The following is a 21,903-nucleotide window of genomic DNA, read 5'->3' as shown; positions in this document are numbered from 1 at the left end:
GACCATTGTATTACATTTCTAACAGAGCAAAACATGCAAACAGATTTTTAAAAACCACAAATTTTGCAAGCTTGGTAGCTGGTTAAATGTTTTATTTTATTTTTATTTTTTTTTATTTTGTATTTTTATATTTTATTTTATATTTTTAAAGTGAATATTGTATTTTTAAATATGTTGTAAACCGCAATGAGTCGCCGCACAGGCTGAGATATTAGCGGTATACAAGTGTACTAAATAAATAAATAAATAAATAAATAATAAATAAATAAATAAATAAATAAATAAATAAATGTCCTTTGACCAGTATCTGGCCACTTGGAGTGCCTCTGGTGTTGCCGCAAGGAGGTCCTCCATTGTGTTGCATTGCACAGGTTGCATTGCAGCAGACCGTCAGTGGTTTGCTCTTCTCCGCACTCGCATGCCGTGGATTCCACTTTGTGGCCCCATTTCTTGAGGTTGGCTCTGCATCTCGTGGTGCCCGAGCACAGTCTGTTCAGCGCCTTCCAAGTCGCCCAGTCCTCTGTGTGCCCAGGGGGGAGTCTCTCATTTGGGATCAGCATTGATTGAGGTTCTGGGTTTGAGCCTGCCACTTTTGGACTCTCGCTTGCTGAGGTGTTCCAGCGAGTGTCTCTGTAGATCTTAGAAAACTATTTCTAGATTTAAGCTGATCCCCAACCCATCTAAAACACAGACATGTGCCTTTCACCTTAAGAACAGACAAGCATCCCAAGCTCTGAGGATTATTACCTGGGAGGGAAGGAATCCCACGGGAGCATTGCAGCGCACCCAAATACCTGGGAGTCACTCTGGACCGTGCTCTGACCTACAAGAAGCACTGCCTGAACATCAAGCAAAAAGTGGGTGCTAGAAACAATATCATACGAAAGCTGACTGGCACAACCTGGGGATCACAACCAGACACAGTGAAGACATCTGCCCTTGCGCTATGCTACTCTGCTGCTGAGTACGCATGCCCAGTGTGGAACACATCTCACCACGCTAAAACAGTGGATGTGGCTCTTAATGAGACATGCCGCATTATCACGGGGTGCCTGCGCCCTACACCACTGGAGAAATTACACTGCCTAGCTGGTATTGCACCACCTGACATCCGCCGGGAAGTAGCAGCCAAGAGTGAAAGGACCAAGGCAGAGACATCTCCAGCTCATCCCCTGTTTGGGTATCAGCCAGTGTGTCAACGACTTAAATCTAGAAATAGTAATCTGGATGATATGGCAGTATAGATTCAGCCTCAGACTGCTGGGGAGTCTCCATCACTGCTGAAGGCTCATCCTTAGCAGTGACTGAATTAAACTAGAGCAGTGTTTCTCAACCTGGGGGTCGGGACCCCTGGGGGGGTCGCGATGGGGTGTTGGAGGGATCACCAAAGACCATCAGGATACACAGTATTTTCTGCTGGTCATGGGAGTTCTGTGTGGGAAGTCTGGCCCAATTCTATCGTTGGTGGGGTTCAGAATGCTCTCTGATTGTAGGTGAACTATAAATCCCAGCAATTACAACTCCCAAATGTCAAGGTCTATTTTCCTCAAACTCCCAACAGTGTTCACATTTGGGCATATTGAGTATTCGTGCCAAATTAGTCCAGATCTATCATTGTTTGAGTCCACAGTGCTTTCTGGAGATAGGTGAACTACAACTCCCAAACTCAAGGCCAATGCTCACCTAACCCTTTCATTATTTTTTGCTGGTCATGGGCATTCTGTGTGCCAAGTTTGGGTCAATTCCATCTCTGGTGGACTTGAGAATGTTCTTTGATTGTAGGTGAACTATAAATCCCAGCAACTACAACTCCCAAGGTCCAGAGAATGAAAATACAACCTGCCTATCAGATATTTACATGGCGATTCATAACAGAAGCGAAATTCCAGTTATGAAGTAGTAACGAAAATAATTTTAGGGTTGGGGGTCATCACAACATGAAGAACTATATAAAGGGGTCGCGGCATTAGGAAGGTTGAGAAACACTGAACTAGTGTTGCGGGTATGTCCCCGACTTCCAGGATTCCAAGAGATCAGTGAAGAAGGAAGAGACAGAGACAGCTTTTGCAAGTTCACAGAATTTAATGCTTACCCCGGGTAAGGGCGCCCCAGCTTCTCAAAATGGCTGATGTGGCACAGAGCACTACCCCAAAAGCATCCAGTATTTATAGGCAGAATTACCTAGTTTACACATGCGCATAACTCTCTTGACATTTACACAATCTAATCAATATCAGTTTGTCCTCGAGGAATCGTGGCCAAGAACACTTGTTGGCTAGATACTATAATTTCCACTGCTCCCCTTTCATCAGCTGACCAGCCACGTTCCTAGATGAATTACGTAAAAGTGAATCTTAACTTCATATATCTCTTCACACATATATGACTCCATATATCTTCATATATGTATCTTTAACTTATTCAAAGCAAGCATTTCCCTTATTAATTCTTCTGTAATTACTTTCACGTTATTTTCCTATATTCTTACTTATGTAGGATTCTTCATAGGACTGAATTACCTGCTATTTACATCAGATGGAGGATAGATGGCGCTGTTGTACCATATCTTCAGATGTTCATTTTGGATCAATAATTATCGATTTACTTTTAGAGCCAATTCTCTGACCTTCCACATTTAGCACATAGCCGTCCTTCTATTTGTTTACTTAAGATATGGCTTCTCCTGCCTTGTCCCAGTCCTGTTCCATCTGTTAGTTTCCCTTCCACCAGAATTTTACCCCCGAACCTTAAGAAAGCCTTTAAGGTAAGACTTCCTCATTAATTTCATTAGTTTCTAATTACTTTTCTTCCTAATGACTGCCACACTAGAGAGATGGCTAGAAGCTACAGTCCTCCATCTCCTGCGCTTTCAGCAGCTTCTCCTTGCTGCCACAACAGATTCTATGAACAAAAGACAGGGCACAATGCCATTTTTTAAAAGCAAGTCATCTTTATTGCTGGTGGGCAGGTTCGGCTGGGTGCTCCAACCCCAAACACACACGCAACCCCAAACACATGGATAAAAAAGTCCCAAACCCAAACCAACCCCAAGAGAGGAACTTGGCTGGAAACATCCTTGACCGACACACAGGCCAAAGGGCCTGACTCCCTTTCCCCAATATTTTTTTTATTAAATTCTTTCCCTTTCTTCAAATGCTTCCTTTTCTTAAAAAAAAATATCCCCAAACCAGGCAAATGATGAATCTCTTTGGTTCAAGTGTCCCTCTGTCACGGCAGCAATCGACCAGTTTGTGAGATGGGGCAGAAGGAAGGGGCAAGTTGGTGGCATCTCTCACTGTACTTTCCAATCCAATTCCTGACTGTGAGAGCCATTCAGCAGTGGAACTCTCTGCCCCGGAGTGTGGTGGAGGCTCCTTCTTTGGAAGCTTTTAAGCAGAGGCTGGATGGCCATCTGTCAGGGGTGATTTGAATGCAACATTCCTGCTTCTTGGCAGAATGGGGTTGGACTGGATGGCCCAGGAGGTCTCTTCCAACTCTTTGATTCTATGATTCTATGATTCCTGTTGGCCTAGATTCTTATGGAAGTCAATAGAATGCAATTGTGGAAGTCAACAGAGATGAAGAACATCCTGGTTATTTAAGGCCAATGGACTCAATCGTCCTCTGGAAGCCTTGAGCTCTAAATAGCACAGTTTTGCTCAATCCTTGCATGCCTCTACATCCAGTCTTAGTGACTAGAAGACAATGGAGCAATGGATTCAGATTTCAGGAAGAGAGATTTCACCTAAACATTGGGAAGAACTTTCTGACAAGTCAAAACTATTCTCTCTCTGGAGGTTTTTAAGCAGAAGCTGGATGGCCATCTGTGGGGAATGCTTTGATTGTGTTTTGCTGCTTGGCAGAATAGGGTTGTTGGGCTGGATGGCTCTCAGCAGATAGGGGCACAACTGACCTCTCTACCCAGTCCTTGCAGAAGTCTCTCCACATCCCTTCTCTCCACATTTTGGTTGCTTCATGCTCCAAATCATCTTCCACTTCCAAATTGAAGTTCAAGATCAATCCAGTCCTTGAAGTGACTGGATTGACCTTGAAGGAGCTGGGGGTGGTGACGACCGACAGGGAGCTCTGGCATGGACTGGTCCATGAAGTCACAAAGAGTCGGAAACGACTGAACGAATGAACAACAACAACTTCCAAATTGTCCAAACATACTGAGGACCCAACTTCAAGGTGGCCAAGAACGGTGCAAATAAGTATGAACGTGATGTTTCACAATATAGTGTTGTTCTCCACGTGCTTCCACATCCATCCAACCCATCTCACAAAATGGGAGCAGAGCTGACCCTTTTGTTGAATTGTCAACCTGGTCCTTGGAAAGTCTCTCCACATCCCTGCTTTCCATACATCAATTTGCTTTGAGCTCCAGATCATCTTCTCACTTCCAAATTGTCCAACTACATCAATGACCTGATCCTGAGGTGGCCAAGAATGGTGTAGATCGGTCCCATTGCCTGGTCTTCCACAATTCCATTGCCATGGGGCATCCCACAGTGACGACCCCCCACTTTGACAAAACTCTGACCTCTCTCCTTCTCCTAGTGACATCATTCTTTGACTTCGCCGCCATGATCAGTCACCTGCCCACTTGCATTTTCCCGCTAAAACGGTGCACACCTTGCCCTCCCCGCCCCACCCCAAGCCCTCCGCCGGGCCAAAGAGTCAAAAGGCAAAGTCCAAACAGGCAACCCAATATTGTCCCAAGGTCCGTCGTGGTGTCGGCCCCGCCCCAAGGGGACCTCCGAGATAGATGTCCGGCCATGCTGGTCCTTGGCATGGAAATGTGGGGCAGGGGCCGTGGGGGAAATGGCACCGGGCCAGACCCCTTTTAGGGCACGTTGACTTGGTAGGGGCTGCCAGGTACACCTTCGTCCCCCCACTTAACGATGAGGACGTAGTCCCCCTTCTCCTTCACGGTGTAGGTGACGTTGTAGACCCGGTTGCCCATGTGCTTGACGTAGACCTCCTCACAGGGCGTCTTGGGGCCATGGACGCCCACCATCAGCATGTTGGTGCCTGCAAGAAAGAGGGGTGAAAGATATTGACTCAGGTTGCATTTGGGAAAATGATGTCCCCTGTGAAAGAGACAATGGTCATCGAGATGGCCATCAAGATGGCAAATAAACACTACTTTCTGATGGAAAATGCATGCACAGAAAGTGCTGTTTTCTGCAAAGAAAACCCATCACTATACCATCAGCATGTTGGTGCCTGCAAGAAAGAGGGGTGAAAGATATTGACTCGGGTTGCGTTTGGGAAAATGCTGTCCCCGGTGAAAGAGACAATGGTCATCAAGATGGCCATCAAGATGGCAAATAAACACTACTTTCTGATGGAAAATGCATGCACAGAAAGTGCTGTTTTCTGCAAAGAAAACCCATCACTATACCATCAGCATGTTGGTGCCTGCAAGAAAGAGGGGTGAAAGATATTGACTCGGGTTGCGTTTGGGAAAATGCTGTCCCCGGTGAAAGAGACAATGGTCATCAAGATGGCCATCAAGATGGCAAATAAACACTACTTTCTGATGGAAAATGCATGCACAGAAAGTGCTGTTTTCTGCAAAGAAAACCCATCACTATACCATCAGCATGTTGGTGCCTGCAAGAAAGAGGGGTGAAAGATATTGACTCGGGTTGCGTTTGGGAAAATGCTGTCCCCGGTGAAAGAGACAATGGTCATCAAGATGGCCATCAAGATGGCAAATAAACACTACTTTCTGATGGAAAATGCATGCACAGAAAGTGCTGTTTTCTGCAAAGAAAACCCATCACTATACCATCAGCATGTTGGTGCCTGCAAGAAAGAGGGGTGAAAGATATTGACTCGGGTTGCGTTTGGGAAAATGCTGTCCCCGGTGAAAGAGACAATGGTCATCAAGATGGCCATCAAGATGGCAAATAAACACTACTTTCTGATGGAAAATGCATGCACAGAAAGTGCTGTTTTCTGCAAAGAAAACCCATCACTATACCATCAGCATGTTGGTGCCTGCAAGAAAGAGGGGTGAAAGATATTGACTCGGGTTGCGTTTGGGAAAATGCTGTCCCCGGTGAAAGAGACAATGGTCATCAAGATGGCCATCAAGATGGCAAATAAACACTACTTTCTGATGGAAAATGCATGCACAGAAAGTGCTGTTTTCTGCAAAGAAAACCCATCACTATACCATCAGCATGTTGGTGCCTGCAAGAAAGAGGGGTGGAAGATATTGACTCGGGTTGCGTTTGGGAAAATGCTGTCCCCGGTGAAAGAGACAATGGTCATCAAGATGGCCATCAAGATGGCAAATAAACACTACTTTCTGATGGAAAATGCATGCACAGAAAGTGCTGTTTTCTGCAAAGAAAACCCATCACTATACCATCAGCATGTTGGTGCCTGCAAGAAAGAGGGGTGAAAGATATTGACTCGGGTTGCGTTTGGGAAAATGCTGTCCCCGGTGAAAGAGACAATGGTCATCAAGATGGCCATCAAGATGGCAAATAAACACTACTTTCTGATGGAAAATGCATGCACAGAAAGTGAGGTTTTCTGCAAAGAAAACCCATCACTATACCATCAGCATGTTGGTGCCTGCAAGAAAGAGGGGCAAAAGATATTGACTCAGGTTGCGTTTGGGGAAATGATGAAAGAGACAATGGTCATCAAGATGGCCATCAAGATGGCAAATAAACACTACTTTCTGATGGAAAATGCATGCACAGAAAGTGCTGTTTTCTGCAAAGAAAACCCATCACTATAAAGTGCAAGTGCAAATAGTCTGCTTGCAATCTTGGAGAACCAAGCTAGGGATCCTAATGAAAGAACACACCGTTCTTACATTAATGCAACAGCAATCAAGGTGCAATGTATTGTCGAAGGCTTTCATGGCTGGAATCACTAGGTTCTTGTGGGTTTTTTTCGGGCTATAGAGCCATGTTCTAGAGGAATTTCTCCTGACGTTTCGCCTGCATCTATGGCAAGCCTCTAGAACATGGCTCTATAGCCCGAAAAAACCCACAAGAACCTAATCAAGATGCAGTTTTCTGTATGAAAAATTGCTGTTTTCTGCACAAACAGCTATTCTGTACAAAATTACATATATTTATTTATATAGTACATTTCTATACCGCCCCTCTCAGCCTTCCTGCAACTCGAGGCAATTTACAAGGCAAGAATTCAATGTCACCAAGGACACAATTACAACATACACTATGAAAAACATCAGCAACAATAAAAATCAAACATTATAATGAAACATACTTCAATCGATAATCATTAAAACAATGTCCAGTTCCGCCATATAGTTATTCCATTATTATATCCGTTACTCCATATTTTGAAATGCCCGCTGAAATAGCCATGTCTTAAGATTCTTCCAGAATGATAGGAGCAAGGAAGCCGATCTAATCTTCCTAGAAAGGGCGTTCCATAGCCGAGGGGCCACCACTGAGAAGGCCCTGTCTCTTGTTCCCGCCAACCGTACTTGTGATGATGATGGGACCGAGAGCAGGGCCTCTCCAGATGATCTTAAAGTCCTTGAAGGTTCATAAGGGGAGATTCGTTCAGACAGGTAAGTTGGGCCAGAACCGTTTAGGGCTTTATAGGCTAAAGCCAGTACTTTGAATTGTGCCCGGTAGCGAACTGGCAGCCAGTGGAGCTGGCGCAACAAGGGAGTTGTATGCTCCCTGAGAGCTGCTCCAGTTAGCAATCTGGCTGCTGTCCGTTGGACTAGTTGAAGCTTTCGGACAGTCTTCAAAGGCAACCCCATGTAGAGAGCGTTGCAGTAGTCTGTACGGGGTGTAACAAGAGCATGGCCTACCGTGGCCAAGTCAGACTTCCCAAGGTACGGGTGCAGAACAGTTGTTTTCTGCACAGAACAACATGCAAAGATCCATGTTACTCCAGGGTTCTTCTGGTCTGGCCAACTCAACAATCCTCCTTCCATGTTAGAGATTTTGACTTTTGCAAATTGATGAAAAATAATTCTGTCCAGGAATCTCTAGGTCCTTCAGTCTAATTCTAAGGCCAACTTCCTCCAGTCATGCTGGAGGATCTAGGATCTGGGATTGGGGAAGCTTTGTAGGAATATCTAGGCCCTCCAGTATGACTCCATGGTCAACATCCTCCAGTCATGTTGAAGGACCTTGAGACTTCTAGACAGGAAACATCTTTAGGAATTTGTAGTTCCTCCAAAGTGATTCTACAGCCAGCTTCCACTGTTATACTAGAAGACCAAGAAATTCCTAGAGAAATGTTCTCTCAGATAAAAAAAAAACTTCATTCATGGTATTTCACTTTCATGGTGGTCTCTGCATGGAACCCTGAGATCCAGTTCAGATCTCCAAGATGCAACTCCTGGGCTTGAGGTTCTCCAACTCTGCAGTAGTTGTTCCTGGAAGAAATCAGCCTAGAACTCTCTCCCTGCTCCACAAATCCTGCACATTCTTGTTCCTTTTGTGATGCTCACCAGCCTTGCTGCAGTCCACGGTGAAGGTGTTCTTCTGGCCCACGAAGGCCTTGGTCAGCCCAGGTCCCCGGGCCACCACTTTGCTGGCATCGGAGGAGAACTTGGGCAGGGCGCTGTAGCTCCCACCCACCGAGGAGGAGGCTTTGGTGACGGTCTCCACCAGCACCGTTGACGTCTCATGGAGACTGTGCCCCCCAGAGAGGCGGGGTCCTGCGGAGAAGAATAGAAGAACGTGAAGGGTCACTCAATGATCTCCTATCTTTAGGTCCTTCCATGTTCCTTGGGATCATAATGCCATGGGTATGTATGACCACATAAGGCTTCTGTGTATATCCACCATGCCTCCTGTATTATACTGTACTACAAGATAGATCAGCCATCCAGTTAAAATACTCAGTATTGTGACTATATAGTAGATATTACGTATACGCTTCAAGGCATATATGTAATAGGGATGATGGATAATTTCTGGTATTCGCTTTGATGGATTTTGAGACTGGAGCTAACTGGTTCTTGGGGTAGAGTGATGATGAAGAAGAGTGCCTCCAAGCATAGCCAGAGTGCCTATCCACTTTCGAAGAAGCCAGTTTCACTATGGTGCCTCTCGACATCATGGTTCCCTTCAACTCAGAGTAGGACCCATGCTCCGTTCTCTCCGTTCCCTTTACCTGTGACTTTGGCCTTGAAGGGGCTGCCCACAATGTGCTGAGGTCCCCCATATTTGATGGAGATGAGGTAGCTTCCGGGCGCCATGGGCATGTAGGTGACCTTGTGGCCCTCGGGACACTCCTGGCAGTCCATCTGCACCTTGGAGGGACCATCGATGGTGACGGAGAGAGCCCCGGAGCCAGCGTTGCGGGTCTTGACAAAGAACTCTGAGGAGACGCCTGGAGGAGAGGGAAGCCAGAAGGTCAGGAAGCCCCTCCAGAAGAATATGGGAGAGGATTGGGAAGGGGGTCCCTCTAATAACTTCAGGCATAAAACCATAGCATTGGGATGCCAAAGGCCATCCAGTCCAACCCTCTTCTACCAGGCAGGAAAACACAGTTTAAGTTCTCCTGACAGCCTCTATTTCAAACTTTCCAAAGAAGGAGACTCCACTGAACCTCAAATTCAAGGTGCAGGTCATAACCTATAAAGCCCTAAATGGTTTGGGCCCCGCCTATCTCCGCAATTGCATCTCCTTCTACGAACCGGCACAAGCTCTAAGATCTTCCGGGGAGACCCTCCTCTCAGTCCCACTACCGTGTCAAGTGCGGTTGGTGGGGACAAGAGAGAGGACGTTCTCAGTGGTGGCCCCACGCCTCTGCAATGCCCTTCCAAGGGAAATGAGACAGACCCCATCCCTCCCCTCCTTTCGTAAGAGTTTGAAGACCTGGTGGTTTCAACAAGCCTTTGACAATGACCAGTTCTAACTTAGCCCTACACATTGTCGAATACGGCCTTATTCTTCCTACCAATTACTCAGATCATTTCCTCTAATCGGCCCCGCAATGAACAGCCACAGACTCGCTCCTAATATTATTGTTGCCTGCCATAGCATTGCACTTAATTCCCGGGGGCCCTAGAAGTTTTGGGTTTCCACAAATCTTGGCCGGGCCTTTTAAATTTTTTAATTGCCTTGAACAGGCAGGATTACTTTTAATATATGTGTGTTATGGCGACAATTTTTATGCTTATAGTTTCTTTTGTTAATCTTAAGGTTATGGTGTTTTTTACCTTGTATGTTTTGTGATGTTACCTGGGAACTGCTTTGAGTCCCCTCGGGAGATGGAGCAGTATATAAATAATAATAATAATAATTATTATTATTATTATTATTATTATTATTTATATACCAGGTCCCAATAATAATAATAATAATAATAATAATTATTATTATTATTATTATTATTATTATTGGGACCTGGTCCTAGGACCTGTCATGGATACCAAAATCCACAGATGCTCATAGAATCATAGAATAATAGATTTGGAAGAGCCCACATGGGCTATCTAGTCCAACCCCCTGCCATGCAGGAAAGCACAATCATAGGCTACCCCTATGATAGGCAACAGCATAGTAAAAATATGTCCTTTACATAAAATGACCAAATTTTATGTAAGGGACATAAAATCAATGGGATTGAATCAATGGATGCAGAATCATAGAATCATAGAATCATAGAATCAGAGAGTTGGAAGAGACCTCATGGGCCATCCAGTCCAACCCCCTGCCAAGAAGCAGGAATATTGCATTCAAATCAACCCTGACAGATGGCCATCCAGCCTCTGCTTAAAAGCTTCCAAAGAAGGAGCCTCCACTACACTCCGGGGCAGAGAGTTCCACTGCTGAACGGCTCTCACAGTCAGGAAGTTCTTCCTCATGTTCAGATGGAATCTCCTCTCTTGTAGTTTGAAGCCATTGTTCCATTGCGTCCTAGTCTCCAAGGAAGCAGAAAACAAGCTTGCTCCCTCCTCCTCCCTGTGGCTTCCTCTCACATATTTATACATGGCTATCATGTCTCCTCTCAGCCTTCTCTTCTTCAGGCTAAACATGCCCAGTTCCCTAAGCCACTCCTCATAGGGCTTGTTCTCCAGACCCTTGATCATTTTAGTCGCCCTCCTCTGGACACATTCCAGCTTGTCAATATCCCTCTTGAATTGTGGTGCCCAGAATTGGACACAATATTCCAGGTGTGGTCTAACCAAAGCAGAATAGAGCATGGGGAGCATTACTTCCTTAGATCTAGACACTAGGCTCCTCTTGATGCAGGCCAAAATCCCATTGGCTTTTTTTGCCGCCACATCACATTGTTGGCTCATGTTTAACTTGTTGTCCACGAGGACTCCAAGATCTTTTTCACACGTTTCTATATCAGAACTTGTTGATATAGAAGGGTAACTTCTAGGTATAAGCTACTTGTATTAAACTGCAACAAGGATAAAGATGTCCATCAAGCAAAGAGAGTGGAGGACTAGGAGAGTAATATGGCTACCCATAGCGCTTTGTCCTCGAAAGCACTTTACACTTTTAGGTCTGCTCGTATGTCCTTCCACAAACACCACTGTCACCCTTTCGTCCATGCTTCAGCATTATTTCCAATTTTAATTTTACATTTGGCCTTCCCACAGTTTTAATTGTATGCTGTCTTATTGATAATGTTGTATATTTTGTCTATGTTTTATATTTTAATTGCTTGTATTGTTGTGTTTGGGCTCGGCCTCATGTAAGCCGCACCAAGTCCCTTGGGGAGATGGTAGCGGGGTACAAATAAAGTGTTGTTAAAGTGTTATTATTATAGCTTTTGGAGTGACCCACGGAAGTCTCTCCATCCCTTGCTCAATTGCAAAGCCTTGCAAGCCTTGCACACACTGCCTGGTAGTTATCGAGCTGTTTCAGGTAGTCCTTCAACGAAAGGAGAAGCCCTTACCTGTGGTTCCTCCCTCCAGCCCTGGACCGTAAGCAGTGACGAGCCCTGGGTCTCCCGCCTGGCTCTGTTCGCCCACGCGGATGTTGAAGGGGCTTCCGGGAACGTGGCGGCCGTTGAACCGGACATCGATGGAGTGGACGCCGTTCTCGTGGGGGATGAAGCGGATGGCGTACTTGTCTGGGGAGGACAGAACCAAAGGGGTCATTCACACAGCGGACCAAGGCTGAGCAGATTCTGTGTTTTCCTTTCTTATCAACGCCGCCTCCAGAACTTGCTTTTGGGTGCCACTACGGGTGCATCTACACTGCAGAGTTAATGTGGTTTAACCCCTCTATAGCTACTATGGCTCAATGCTATAGAATCCTGGGAATTAATACAAATATTAAAACATATTTCTACAAAATACATTTCAAAATACAATGAACAGAGATTAAACAAGGCACAAGTTTGAAATGTGTGATTAAAGCTGACTAGCAACTAAAGTCATGTCAAACTGCATTAAGTATACAGTGTAGATGCACCCTTTGTTCCTGGAACTGGTATGTGTGTCACAAGAAATTCAATGTGCAGATTTGACAAATATGAATTCAATATGATGTGTGGGAATGAATGGAGGAATGGAAGGATGTATGAATGGAGCTAATAATTTTGGAAACACCAGTATAATATTAAGGCCTGCAATGACTAACTACCTGCTTGCTGGAACTGTGATCAAAACCTGCTAATGAGAATTGATAAGAACTGTGACAATGGTTCTTGTCAAGTTAAGGAAATGTTTGCAACATTCCTTATGTTAAGAAGGAAGTCAGCACAAGCCTTGTGTTTGTCAACACCAATCAAGAAGAGTCAACATCTGGCCAGGAAACTGAGATAGATCCAGGATGGAAGACGTCTATCATTCATTTACAGCTTTGGGATGACATCAACAGAATATTCCTATAAAAGACTCAGTCTAATAATGCTCAAAGTGTGGCAGACCTGAGGAGTCTGGTTCACCCGCCATGCTCTCCTCCACGGGAAGGAGAGAGAGATCGTGTCCCTATGGAGAGTGGCAGATCTGCACGGGAGCAGTCTGGTCACTTTGGGGCTTCTTTCTCAAGGGAAGAGGAAGAAAGGGATATGGTAATATTGGATGCAGCCCAGAATCCCACTGACTGTTTTTGCTGCATCACACCCTTGGCTCATGTTCAGCTAGTTCCCCACGAAGACTCCAAGATATTTCTCACATGGACTGTTGTCGAGCCAGGCATCACCCATCCTGTATCTTTGCAGTGGCCCAGAACTGGACACAGTGATATTCCAGGTAAAGAGGTCTGACCAAAGCAGAAGAGAGGGGCACCAGGACTTCCCTCAATCTGGACACTCAACTCATCTCAATCTGGACACTCAATCCATCTCAATCTGGACACTCAACTCATCTCAATCTGGACACTCAGTCCATCTCAATCTGGACATTCAATCCATCTCAATCTGGACACTCAATCCATCTCAATCTGGACACTCAACTCATCTCAATCTGGACACTCAATCCATCTCAATCTGGACACTCAACTCACTGGCTTTTTTCACTGCTGCATCCCACTTTTGGCTCATGTTCAGCTTGTTCTCCACAAAGACTCCAAGATCTTTCTCACATGGACTGCTGTCGAGCCAGGCATCACCCATTATGTATCTTTTCCTATTTTTTGTTATTCATGTTGTTCGTTTTGGCCAATTGGTTCTCTAATCTGTTGAGGTCATTTTGATTCCTGCTCCTGTCCTCTGGAGTATTAGTGATCTCTCCTAATTTGGTCCCATCTGCAAACTTGATCAACCTGCCCCCTAATCCTTCATCCAAGTTATTAATAAGGATGTTGAACAGGACCAGGACCAGGTCCGAACCCTCTTGGTGGCACTCCACTAGTCACCTCTTTCCAGAATCAAGAGGTGGGACCATTGGGGAGAAGCACCATTTAGGTTTGGTTGCTTAACCAATTACAGATCCACCTAATAGTAGTATTGCCTAGCTAAGCAATGTGGGATTTTGTGACTGAAAGAGCCCACTTCCTCTCCTTCCAACCCACCAGACCCTGTTCCTACTCACCGCTGTCCAGTTCGGAGACGTAGCACTCTTCCACTACTCCAGAAGGAGTGTGGACCTTGGCATCGATCACCCCTCGTGCTCCATTGAGCTGCACCGCAAAGGAGGCTGGCTGGTTGACCTTCAGGCCCGTTTCCTGCAAGGGACACAGAAAAAAGGGTCTGTGAGTGAGACCTACACAAGGCCAAAGCAGGATGAGCTGTCTTGGAAAGAAGCCCCATTAGGAGCAAAGGATGAAAGGAACACTCAAAAGTATATTAACATGTGCAACTGAATTGTTGAGTCCACCTGACCAGAAGAACCCTGAACTAACATAGATCTTTGCATGTTGTTCTGTGCAAAAAACAACATTTTCTGCACAGAATTATTTTTTGTGCAGAAAACAGCATTTTCTGCACAGAATTATTTTTTGCGCAAAAAACAGCATTTTCTGCACAGAATTATTTTTTGTGCAGAAAACAGCATTTTCTGCACAGAATTATTTTCTGTGCAAAAAACAGCATTTTCTACACAGAATTATTTTCTGTGCAGAAAACAGCATTTTTTCATACAAAAACTACATCTAGATTGTTGCCGTTTTTACAGGTTAAGTGTGTGTTTGTACATTAGGATCCCTAGCTTGTCTCTCTTGCAGTTTATCCTGGGAGGGTGTCTTCTGAGATGGGTAGAAGGCGGTTTGCAAGGATTCATGTGAGGATTTTCCCAGCAGAGGTTAGAAGGGAGATGCCTCAATAGTGTCCGCAGTCTGTTCTTTCCCCCTTTTTTTGAAAAGGGTGATGGTGGTGGCATCCTTGAAATCTGCTGGGATTTTCTTGGTCACCCACACTTTTTCAATGAGCAACCTTAAAAACTGTGGCATGGACACCGAGAACTGGGAAGCCCTGGAGGTCAGCTGTGACCAGCAGTGCTGCAAAATTCGAATAGGCATGAATGGAGGGTGAAAGGGAGAAACGTGCCAAGAGGAAGGTGCGTCAAGCCAACCCTGATCTGGACCGCCTTCCACCTGGATGTCCTCACTGTGGGAGAACATGTGGATCAAGAATAGGGCTCCACATCCACCTACGGACCCACTGCCAAGACAACACATCTGGAAGACCATCATCCTCAAGCTACAAGGGATTGCCTAAGTAAGTAAGTCATTTATAGTGATGGACATCTGTCCAGGAACTGATGGAATCAACATGTTTTAGCTGCCTGTCATTTATTTACAACTTTCGGATAACATCAGCAAGAATATTGTGTCCAATTCTGGGCTCCACAATTGAAGAGAGATATTGACAAGCTGGAATGTGTCCAGAGGAGAGCGACTCAAATGATCAAGGGTCTGGAGGACAAGCCCTATGAGGAGCGGCTTAAGGAGCTGGGCATGTTTAGCCTGAAGAAGAGAAGGCTGAGAGGAGATATGACAGCCATGTATAAATATGTGAGAGGAAGCCACAGGGAGGAGGGAGCAAGCTTGTTTTCTGCTTCCTTGGAGACTAGGACGCGGAACAATGGCTTCAAACTACAAGAGAGGAGATTCCATCTGAACATTAGGAAGAACTTCCTGACTGTGAGAGCTGTTCAGCAGTGGAACTCTCTGCCCCGGAGTGTGGTGGAGGCTCTGTCTTTGGAGGCTTTTAAACAGGCTGGATGGCCATCTGTCAGGGGTGATTGGAATGTGATTTTCCTGCTTCTTGGCAGAATGGGGTTGGACTGGATGGCCCACAAGGTCTCTTCCAACTCTATGATTCTATGATTTTCCTGACTGTGAGAGCTGTTCAGCAGTGGAACTCTCTGCCCCGGAGTGTGGTGGAGGCTCCTTCTTTGGAGGCTTTGAAGCAGAGGCTGGATGGCCATCTGTCGGGGGTGCTTTAAATGCCATTTTCCTGCTTCTTGGCAGAATGGGGTTGGACTGGATGGCCCATGAGGTCTCTTCCAACTCTAGGATTCTATGATTCTATGAACTATTGCTATGGAAGAGATCAACTGATCAACTCTTCGGAAGGGGCCTTGTATGAGGATGGATGAATGAGAGAATGGCACCAAACTTCTGTATGATTTCAAATGCTTAATGAAAGTTACATGCAAGGTGTTTAAACCCAGATCTGGTATCTTTGGATATTCTTTCAAACCTAGAGTGTCGAATTGCAGATTATTCTTATTCCCGCTTCTCTGGATAAGAACAAATTGGGTTGTTGTAGGTTTTCTCGGGCTATATGGCCATGTTCTGGAGGCAATTTTTCTCCTGACATTTCGCCTGCATCTATGGCAAGCATCCTCAGAGGTAGTGAGGTCACAAATTGTTTTTGATTGCACATACAACATTTGACTCCACAGCATGTGATGTTCCCAACTGATTGCACTGCGAGCCAAATGGTCCAAACTGGTACCTGGAGGCTTGTGACCGTGAGGCGCCGAGCATCGTCTGAATGGGAGGCCACTGGGACCACGAATGGGCTGTCGGGGATGTTCTCGTCGTTGAATTTGATGGAGACCTCATAGTCACCTGGAGGAGGAGCAAGGCAGGGTTAGGGTCAAATTCCACAGGAAATAATGTGACGAGGCTAGACATAATAGTCATACCCACAACATACTCTTAAACAGATCCAAATGGCTTTCAACAATATCCAGGCTTGACTATAGCCATGCTACAGTATATTGACCTTTGGGAGCACTCAAATGGATGCATAATATACGATGCAGAATGAATGCACTTTAGCCCCACTTTAACCACCATGGCTCAATGCTATGGAATCCTGAGAGCTGCAGAAGACTCTTTAGCAGAGAAGGCTAAAGACCTTGCAGAAATTACAACTCCCAGGATTCTATAGATTTATTTATTTATTTATTTATTTAGACCATTTCTACCCTGCCCTTCTACCCTGCCCTTCTACCCCTTCTCATGCCCGAGGGGGACTCAGCCCAGACGCGTTTGGGTTTGAGTGTTAGCAGTACGCCCATGACACTCAGCTGGTGCTGAAGATGGAAGGCCGACCGGACTCTGTACCCGATTATTTCCATCAGTGCCTCATTGAGGCCGTGACTGGATGGCTGCGTGCCAGCAGGTTGAGGGTGAATCCAGCAAAGACGGAGATCCTATGGCTGGGTCGACTGGGCAGTGGGGACATCCAGCTGCCTACCCTGGATGGTGAGGCGCTACGCCCGTCATCGTTGGTCAAGAGTCTGGGAGTCCTTTTGGACCCTCTGCTGACGATGGAGTCCCAGGTCTCTCTCCGCCGTGAGCAGAACCGCCTTCTTTCCCCTGCGGCAGGCTAGACGGCTGGCCCCCTCCTTGTCCAGGGGCGACCTGGCTACGGTGATCCAGGCCACGGTCATCTCCAGACTGGACTACTGTAACGCCCTCTCCATTGGCCTTCCTCTGTCGGTGATCCGGAAGCTCAAGCTGGTACAAAATGCAGCTGCTCGGCTTCTTGCGGGAATTCCGATGAGATGCCACATCACCCCAATCTTACGGCGGCTGCATTGGTTACCCATTGAGCACCGGATCCCTTTCAGAGTGATGGTCCTCACCTTGAAGGCCTTGCATGGTCTGGGGCCGATGTACCTGAGGGTCCGCCTCAGCCCCTCCCAACCCCAGAGATCCCTCCGTTCTGAGGACCAAGATTTATTGGAAATTCCCAGTCTCAAGACCTTGCATCTAACAGCAACCAGACGCAGAGCCTTCACAGCAGTGGCACCATCACTCTGGAATATTCTGCCACCTGAAGTCCATGCCTTGCGGGACTTACCAGCTTTCCGCAAGGCATGTCAGACATACCTGTTTCGACAGGCTTTTAATGCTTGATATTGTTGTTTTTAAATTGTTTTAAATTGCTTTTAAATTTTGTTAGATTTTAGCCTGTTCTTGTAAGCCGCTCCGAGCCCCAGGGGAGTGGCGGCATAGAAGTTCGAATTATAAATAAATAAAATAAAATAACACAGGCAACAATTCAATGCCAACAGTATCAATAACAACAATATAAAACAGCAATCTAAAATCCATTACATAACAAGTAAACAGTGATATTCATTACAATTACATAACCACATAGAACAGATCACAGAATCACAGGTCATAAAGTCATTTCCAATTTTCAAACAATCCTATTGTCCGAGTTCAGTGCCTAAAGTGCTGTTGTGCCCACTAGCCAAAGGCCTGGCTCCAAAACCACGTCTTTAGTTTTTTCCTAAAAGTAATGAGGGAGGATGCCGATCTAATCTCGCAGGGGAGCGGATTCCACAAGCAGGGGGCCACCACCGAGAAGACCCTGTCCCTCGTCCCCACCAGACGCGTTTGAGACGCTGGTGGAACCGAGAGCAGGGCCTCCCCAGTAGATCTTAAATTACGAGGTGGAACGTAGAGAGAGATACGTTCGGATAAGTAAGCTGGACCGGAGCCAAATAGGGTTTAATAGGCCAAGACCAGCACTTTGAATTTTGCTCGAGGTGGACCGGCAGCCAGAAGCCTTTTAAGATGTGGTTTTTAACTTTGGATATGTTTTAATGGGTTTTAACTGGGATTTTTTTTTAAAAAAAAAATACTGTTTAATCCTGTTTTAATGTTTGCATATTGGCACATTTTAAATTGTATGCTGATGCTTTCATGTTAAGTTGCTTTAAGTCCGCTTTGGGGGACATAAAGCAGGGTATATATTATTATTATTATTATTATTATTATTATTATTATTATTCTTGCATGCTAGTCGCTTCTGTGGCGAGAGAATCAGCCGTCTACGAAGACGTTGCCCAGGGGACGCCCGGATGTTTTGCAATCCTGCGAGGAGGCTTCTCTCATGTGTGTGTGTGAATGGCTGGATGGCCCTTTGTCAGGAGGGCTTTGATTATGTTTTCTTTCCCTGGTGAAGGGAGTTGGACTGGGTGGCCTTAAGGCAGCATTTCTCAACCTGGGTTTGGGACCCCGGGGGGGGGGGGGTTGCGAAGAGGTGTCAGAAGGGTTGCCAAAGACCACCAGAAAACACAGTATTTTCTGTTGGTCATGAGGGTTCTGTGTGGGAAGTTTGCCCCAATTCTGTCATTGGTGGGGTTCAGAATGCTCCTTGGTTGTAGGGGAACTATAAATCCCAGTAACTACAACTCCCAAATGTCAAGGTCTATTTCCCCCAAACTCCATCTGTGTTCATATTTGGGCATATTGAGTATTCATGCCAAGTTTGGTCCAGATCCATCATTGTTTGAGTCCACAGTGCTTTCTAGATGTAGGTGAACTACAATTCCCAAACTCAAGATCAATGCTCACCAAACCCTTCTAGTGTTTTCTGTTGGTCAGGAGAGTCCTGTGTGCCAAGTTTGATTCAATTCCATCGTTGGTGGAATCCAGAATGCTCTTTGATTATAGGTGAACTATAAATCCCAGCAACTACAACTCCCAAATGACAAAAGCATAATTTTTTGAGTGATGGTCACTCCTTGTGTTGTGAGACATTTCGTTGCCAAATTTGGTGTGATTTCATTCATTGGTTCTTTTGTTTTTAGGGTACTCATTACGCACAGAACATTTTTATATATATATATACTTTGATTATAAACAGCCTTGTGGATTTTATGAGTTAAAAGATGAACGAAATACAATGGGATAAAATGTAGTGATCCCAGGGGATTTGCAACTGCAAAATGCTTGTTGTTGTTGTTGTTGTTGTTGTTGTTGTTGTTGTTGTTATAATGCCAAGCCACCCATGACCCTACCTGGTTCCTGGACGATGTAGGAGACTCCGCAAGAGCCATCTTTCCTGTCCTCAAAAGCAATCTCTGCCTTGCTTGGACCCTCCACCGCAATGGAGAGACCCCCGGCACCAGCCTCCCGGGTCCATATGCTGAATTCAGCTGCAAAGTTGGAAAGAAGAGAGTTAGAACAGTCCCTGCCTTTGTTTCCTCTTTTCATGTATTCTTATTCCAGCAATACCTACAAGAAGCACTGCCTGAAATATCAAGCAAAAAGTAGGCACTAGAAACAATATCATAGGACAGCTGACTGGCACAGCCTGGGGATCACAACCAGACACAGTGAAGACATCTGCCCTTGCGCTGTGCTACTCCGCTGCTGAGTATGCATGCCCAGTGTAGAACACATCTCACCACACTAAAACAGTGGATGTGGCTCTTAATGAGACATGCCGCATTATCACAGGATGTCTGCGCCCAACACCACTGGGGAAACTATACTATTTAGCCAATTATGAGTTGTTCCCATTCTTTCTACTCACTCTATCAACTCTATCGATTTCTCTTTTATTGGACAAGATTAATGTATATTCCCAGTGTTGCCTAAGTATGCATTTTCTTTGTGGCTCTTTCCTTCTTTCCTTGCTTTCCTTCATACACTTTACCCCTCTTTCTTTCTTTCTTTCTTTCTTTCTTTCTTTCTTTCTTTCCTTCCTTCCTTCCTTCCTTCCTTCCTTCCTTCCTTCCTTCCTTCTTTCTTTCTTTCTTTCCTTGCTCTTCTTTCCTTATTTTTCTTTCCTCCCTTTTTTCCTGTATCCCCCTTTTTCCTCTTCCTTTCCCTTCTTTTCTCTTTCTGTCCTTCCTTCCCTTCATACCTTTCATCCTTTCCTTTCCTTCCCTCTTTTTTCTCCCTCTCCCCTCCCTTTCCTTCCTTTTTCCCCTCCCTTCGTCCCTTCTTCCTTCTCTTCCTTTCACTGCCCTTCTTTCTCTTTTTTATCTTTCCTTCCATACATTTTCCCCTTTCCTTTCTCTTCCTTCCTTCCTATTAGCTTTGGATCGCCTATGGACACTCCTGTGGTGTTTCCTTTGCTGTCTGTGTCATGAAATGTGAGGCATCGATTGAATGGAATTATATGAAATATGTGTGGTTGAAGTCTAGAAATGCCATCCTAAAATTAAAGCCTGAAAACTGCAAAAGTAAAATTCATGAACTGTAATTAAAAGTTGCTGATGAAAACTGCTGACACTGATGACGAGAGACAAATGAATAGCTGTTGGTGGAAAACAACATGTTTACATTACCAAAGACAATGATTCTTTAAGTTAAGGTCTTGTTTACAAAGTTCCTTGTGTTAAGGAGGAAGCAAACAATGCTCCTTAAGAAGGAAAACCAACTATCACTTAAGGAAGCAAAGTCAACATCTGTCCGGAACTGATGGGAGTCAGCATGTTTTGGCTGGAAAAACACCTGTCAGTCATTTACAAAGACAATTGACACATGAGCAAGGATTTTTAGATTAAGGACAGAATACCCACAAGGTCTGAATGAACCAAATTTGCACAATGGTTACATATAATTTCTGGACCTTAATTATACTATGCATCCCTACTTAAATACATGGAGAGCACCCACAGTGCCATCTGGTGGTTTCTGTTCACAACCCTTGCTCCTATGGCTCCAACTGAGCTTCCCCTTTTTCACCTGAAGTAGTTCTTTTCCCTTTAAATAGAGGGAAACTAAAGATCTTTCCCATACTTGCAGCCAGAACTCAACTTAGAGCAGAGTATCATGTGAGTACCCTCCTAATGTGTAAAATACTGTAATATTTCTACAAAATAATCATTCTTAACATAGTAATCTACAAACACTCATAGCCACATTTCGTTCCTTTTATGTAGATACCACCAAAAAAAAATTGTATCTCCCGAGGAGAACAAACTTTCAAGTGTATAATTTTGTAAGTATTCAAATGTATTGTAACTTATGGTATTTAATGGATATGTTCAACAAATATTGATGCAATAACAAGTGTGAAGACTTTACTAATTTCTTAATGTGTAAAATACTTGAATATTAAGTATTTCTACAATATAATCATTTTCAACATAGTAATTTTCAAACTCTCATATCCACATTTCGTTTCTTTGATGTAGACACCACTGACTCAAAAATATCTGTATCCCCTGAGGAGAATTTGTTCAAGTATATAACTTTGTAAGTACTTAAATGTGTTGTAACTTATGATATTTAATGATACAGATGTTCTATATGTATGCTA

General features: G+C 44.8%; 1 protein-coding gene across 9 annotated transcripts in view; it reads right to left on the bottom strand.

Moving 5' to 3' along the window:
* Positions 1 to 2,928: 2,928 nt before the first annotated feature.
* The window catches only part of FLNC (filamin C), a 162,794-nt gene continuing 143,819 nt past the window's right edge, over positions 2,929 to 21,903 (bottom strand). For 8 of the 9 annotated variants that reach the window (XM_067469388.1, XM_067469389.1, XM_067469385.1 and 5 more), the window contains 7 exons: positions 19,649 to 19,786; positions 16,336 to 16,451; positions 13,967 to 14,099; positions 11,884 to 12,060; positions 9,139 to 9,357; positions 8,471 to 8,680; positions 2,929 to 5,034 (listed from right to left, as the gene is read on the bottom strand). In XM_067469388.1, the coding sequence (XP_067325489.1) occupies positions 4,847 to 5,034; positions 8,471 to 8,680; positions 9,139 to 9,357; positions 11,884 to 12,060; positions 13,967 to 14,099; positions 16,336 to 16,451; positions 19,649 to 19,786 (1,181 nt within the window). In that variant the 3' untranslated portion in view covers positions 2,929 to 4,846. Of the gene's footprint in view, positions 5,035 to 6,556; positions 6,595 to 8,470; positions 8,681 to 9,138; positions 9,358 to 11,883; positions 12,061 to 13,966; positions 14,100 to 16,335; positions 16,452 to 19,648; positions 19,787 to 21,903 lie in introns of those variants that run through there. The other variant, XM_067469387.1, reaches the window with a different exon arrangement.

This window comes from Anolis sagrei, chromosome 5 (genome assembly GCF_037176765.1).
Source record: "Anolis sagrei isolate rAnoSag1 chromosome 5, rAnoSag1.mat, whole genome shotgun sequence".
Taxonomy (NCBI): domain Eukaryota; kingdom Metazoa; phylum Chordata; class Lepidosauria; order Squamata; family Dactyloidae; genus Anolis; species Anolis sagrei.
The sequence above is the reverse complement of the archived record's forward strand: the minus strand, read 5'-3'. Positions and strand labels throughout refer to the sequence as shown.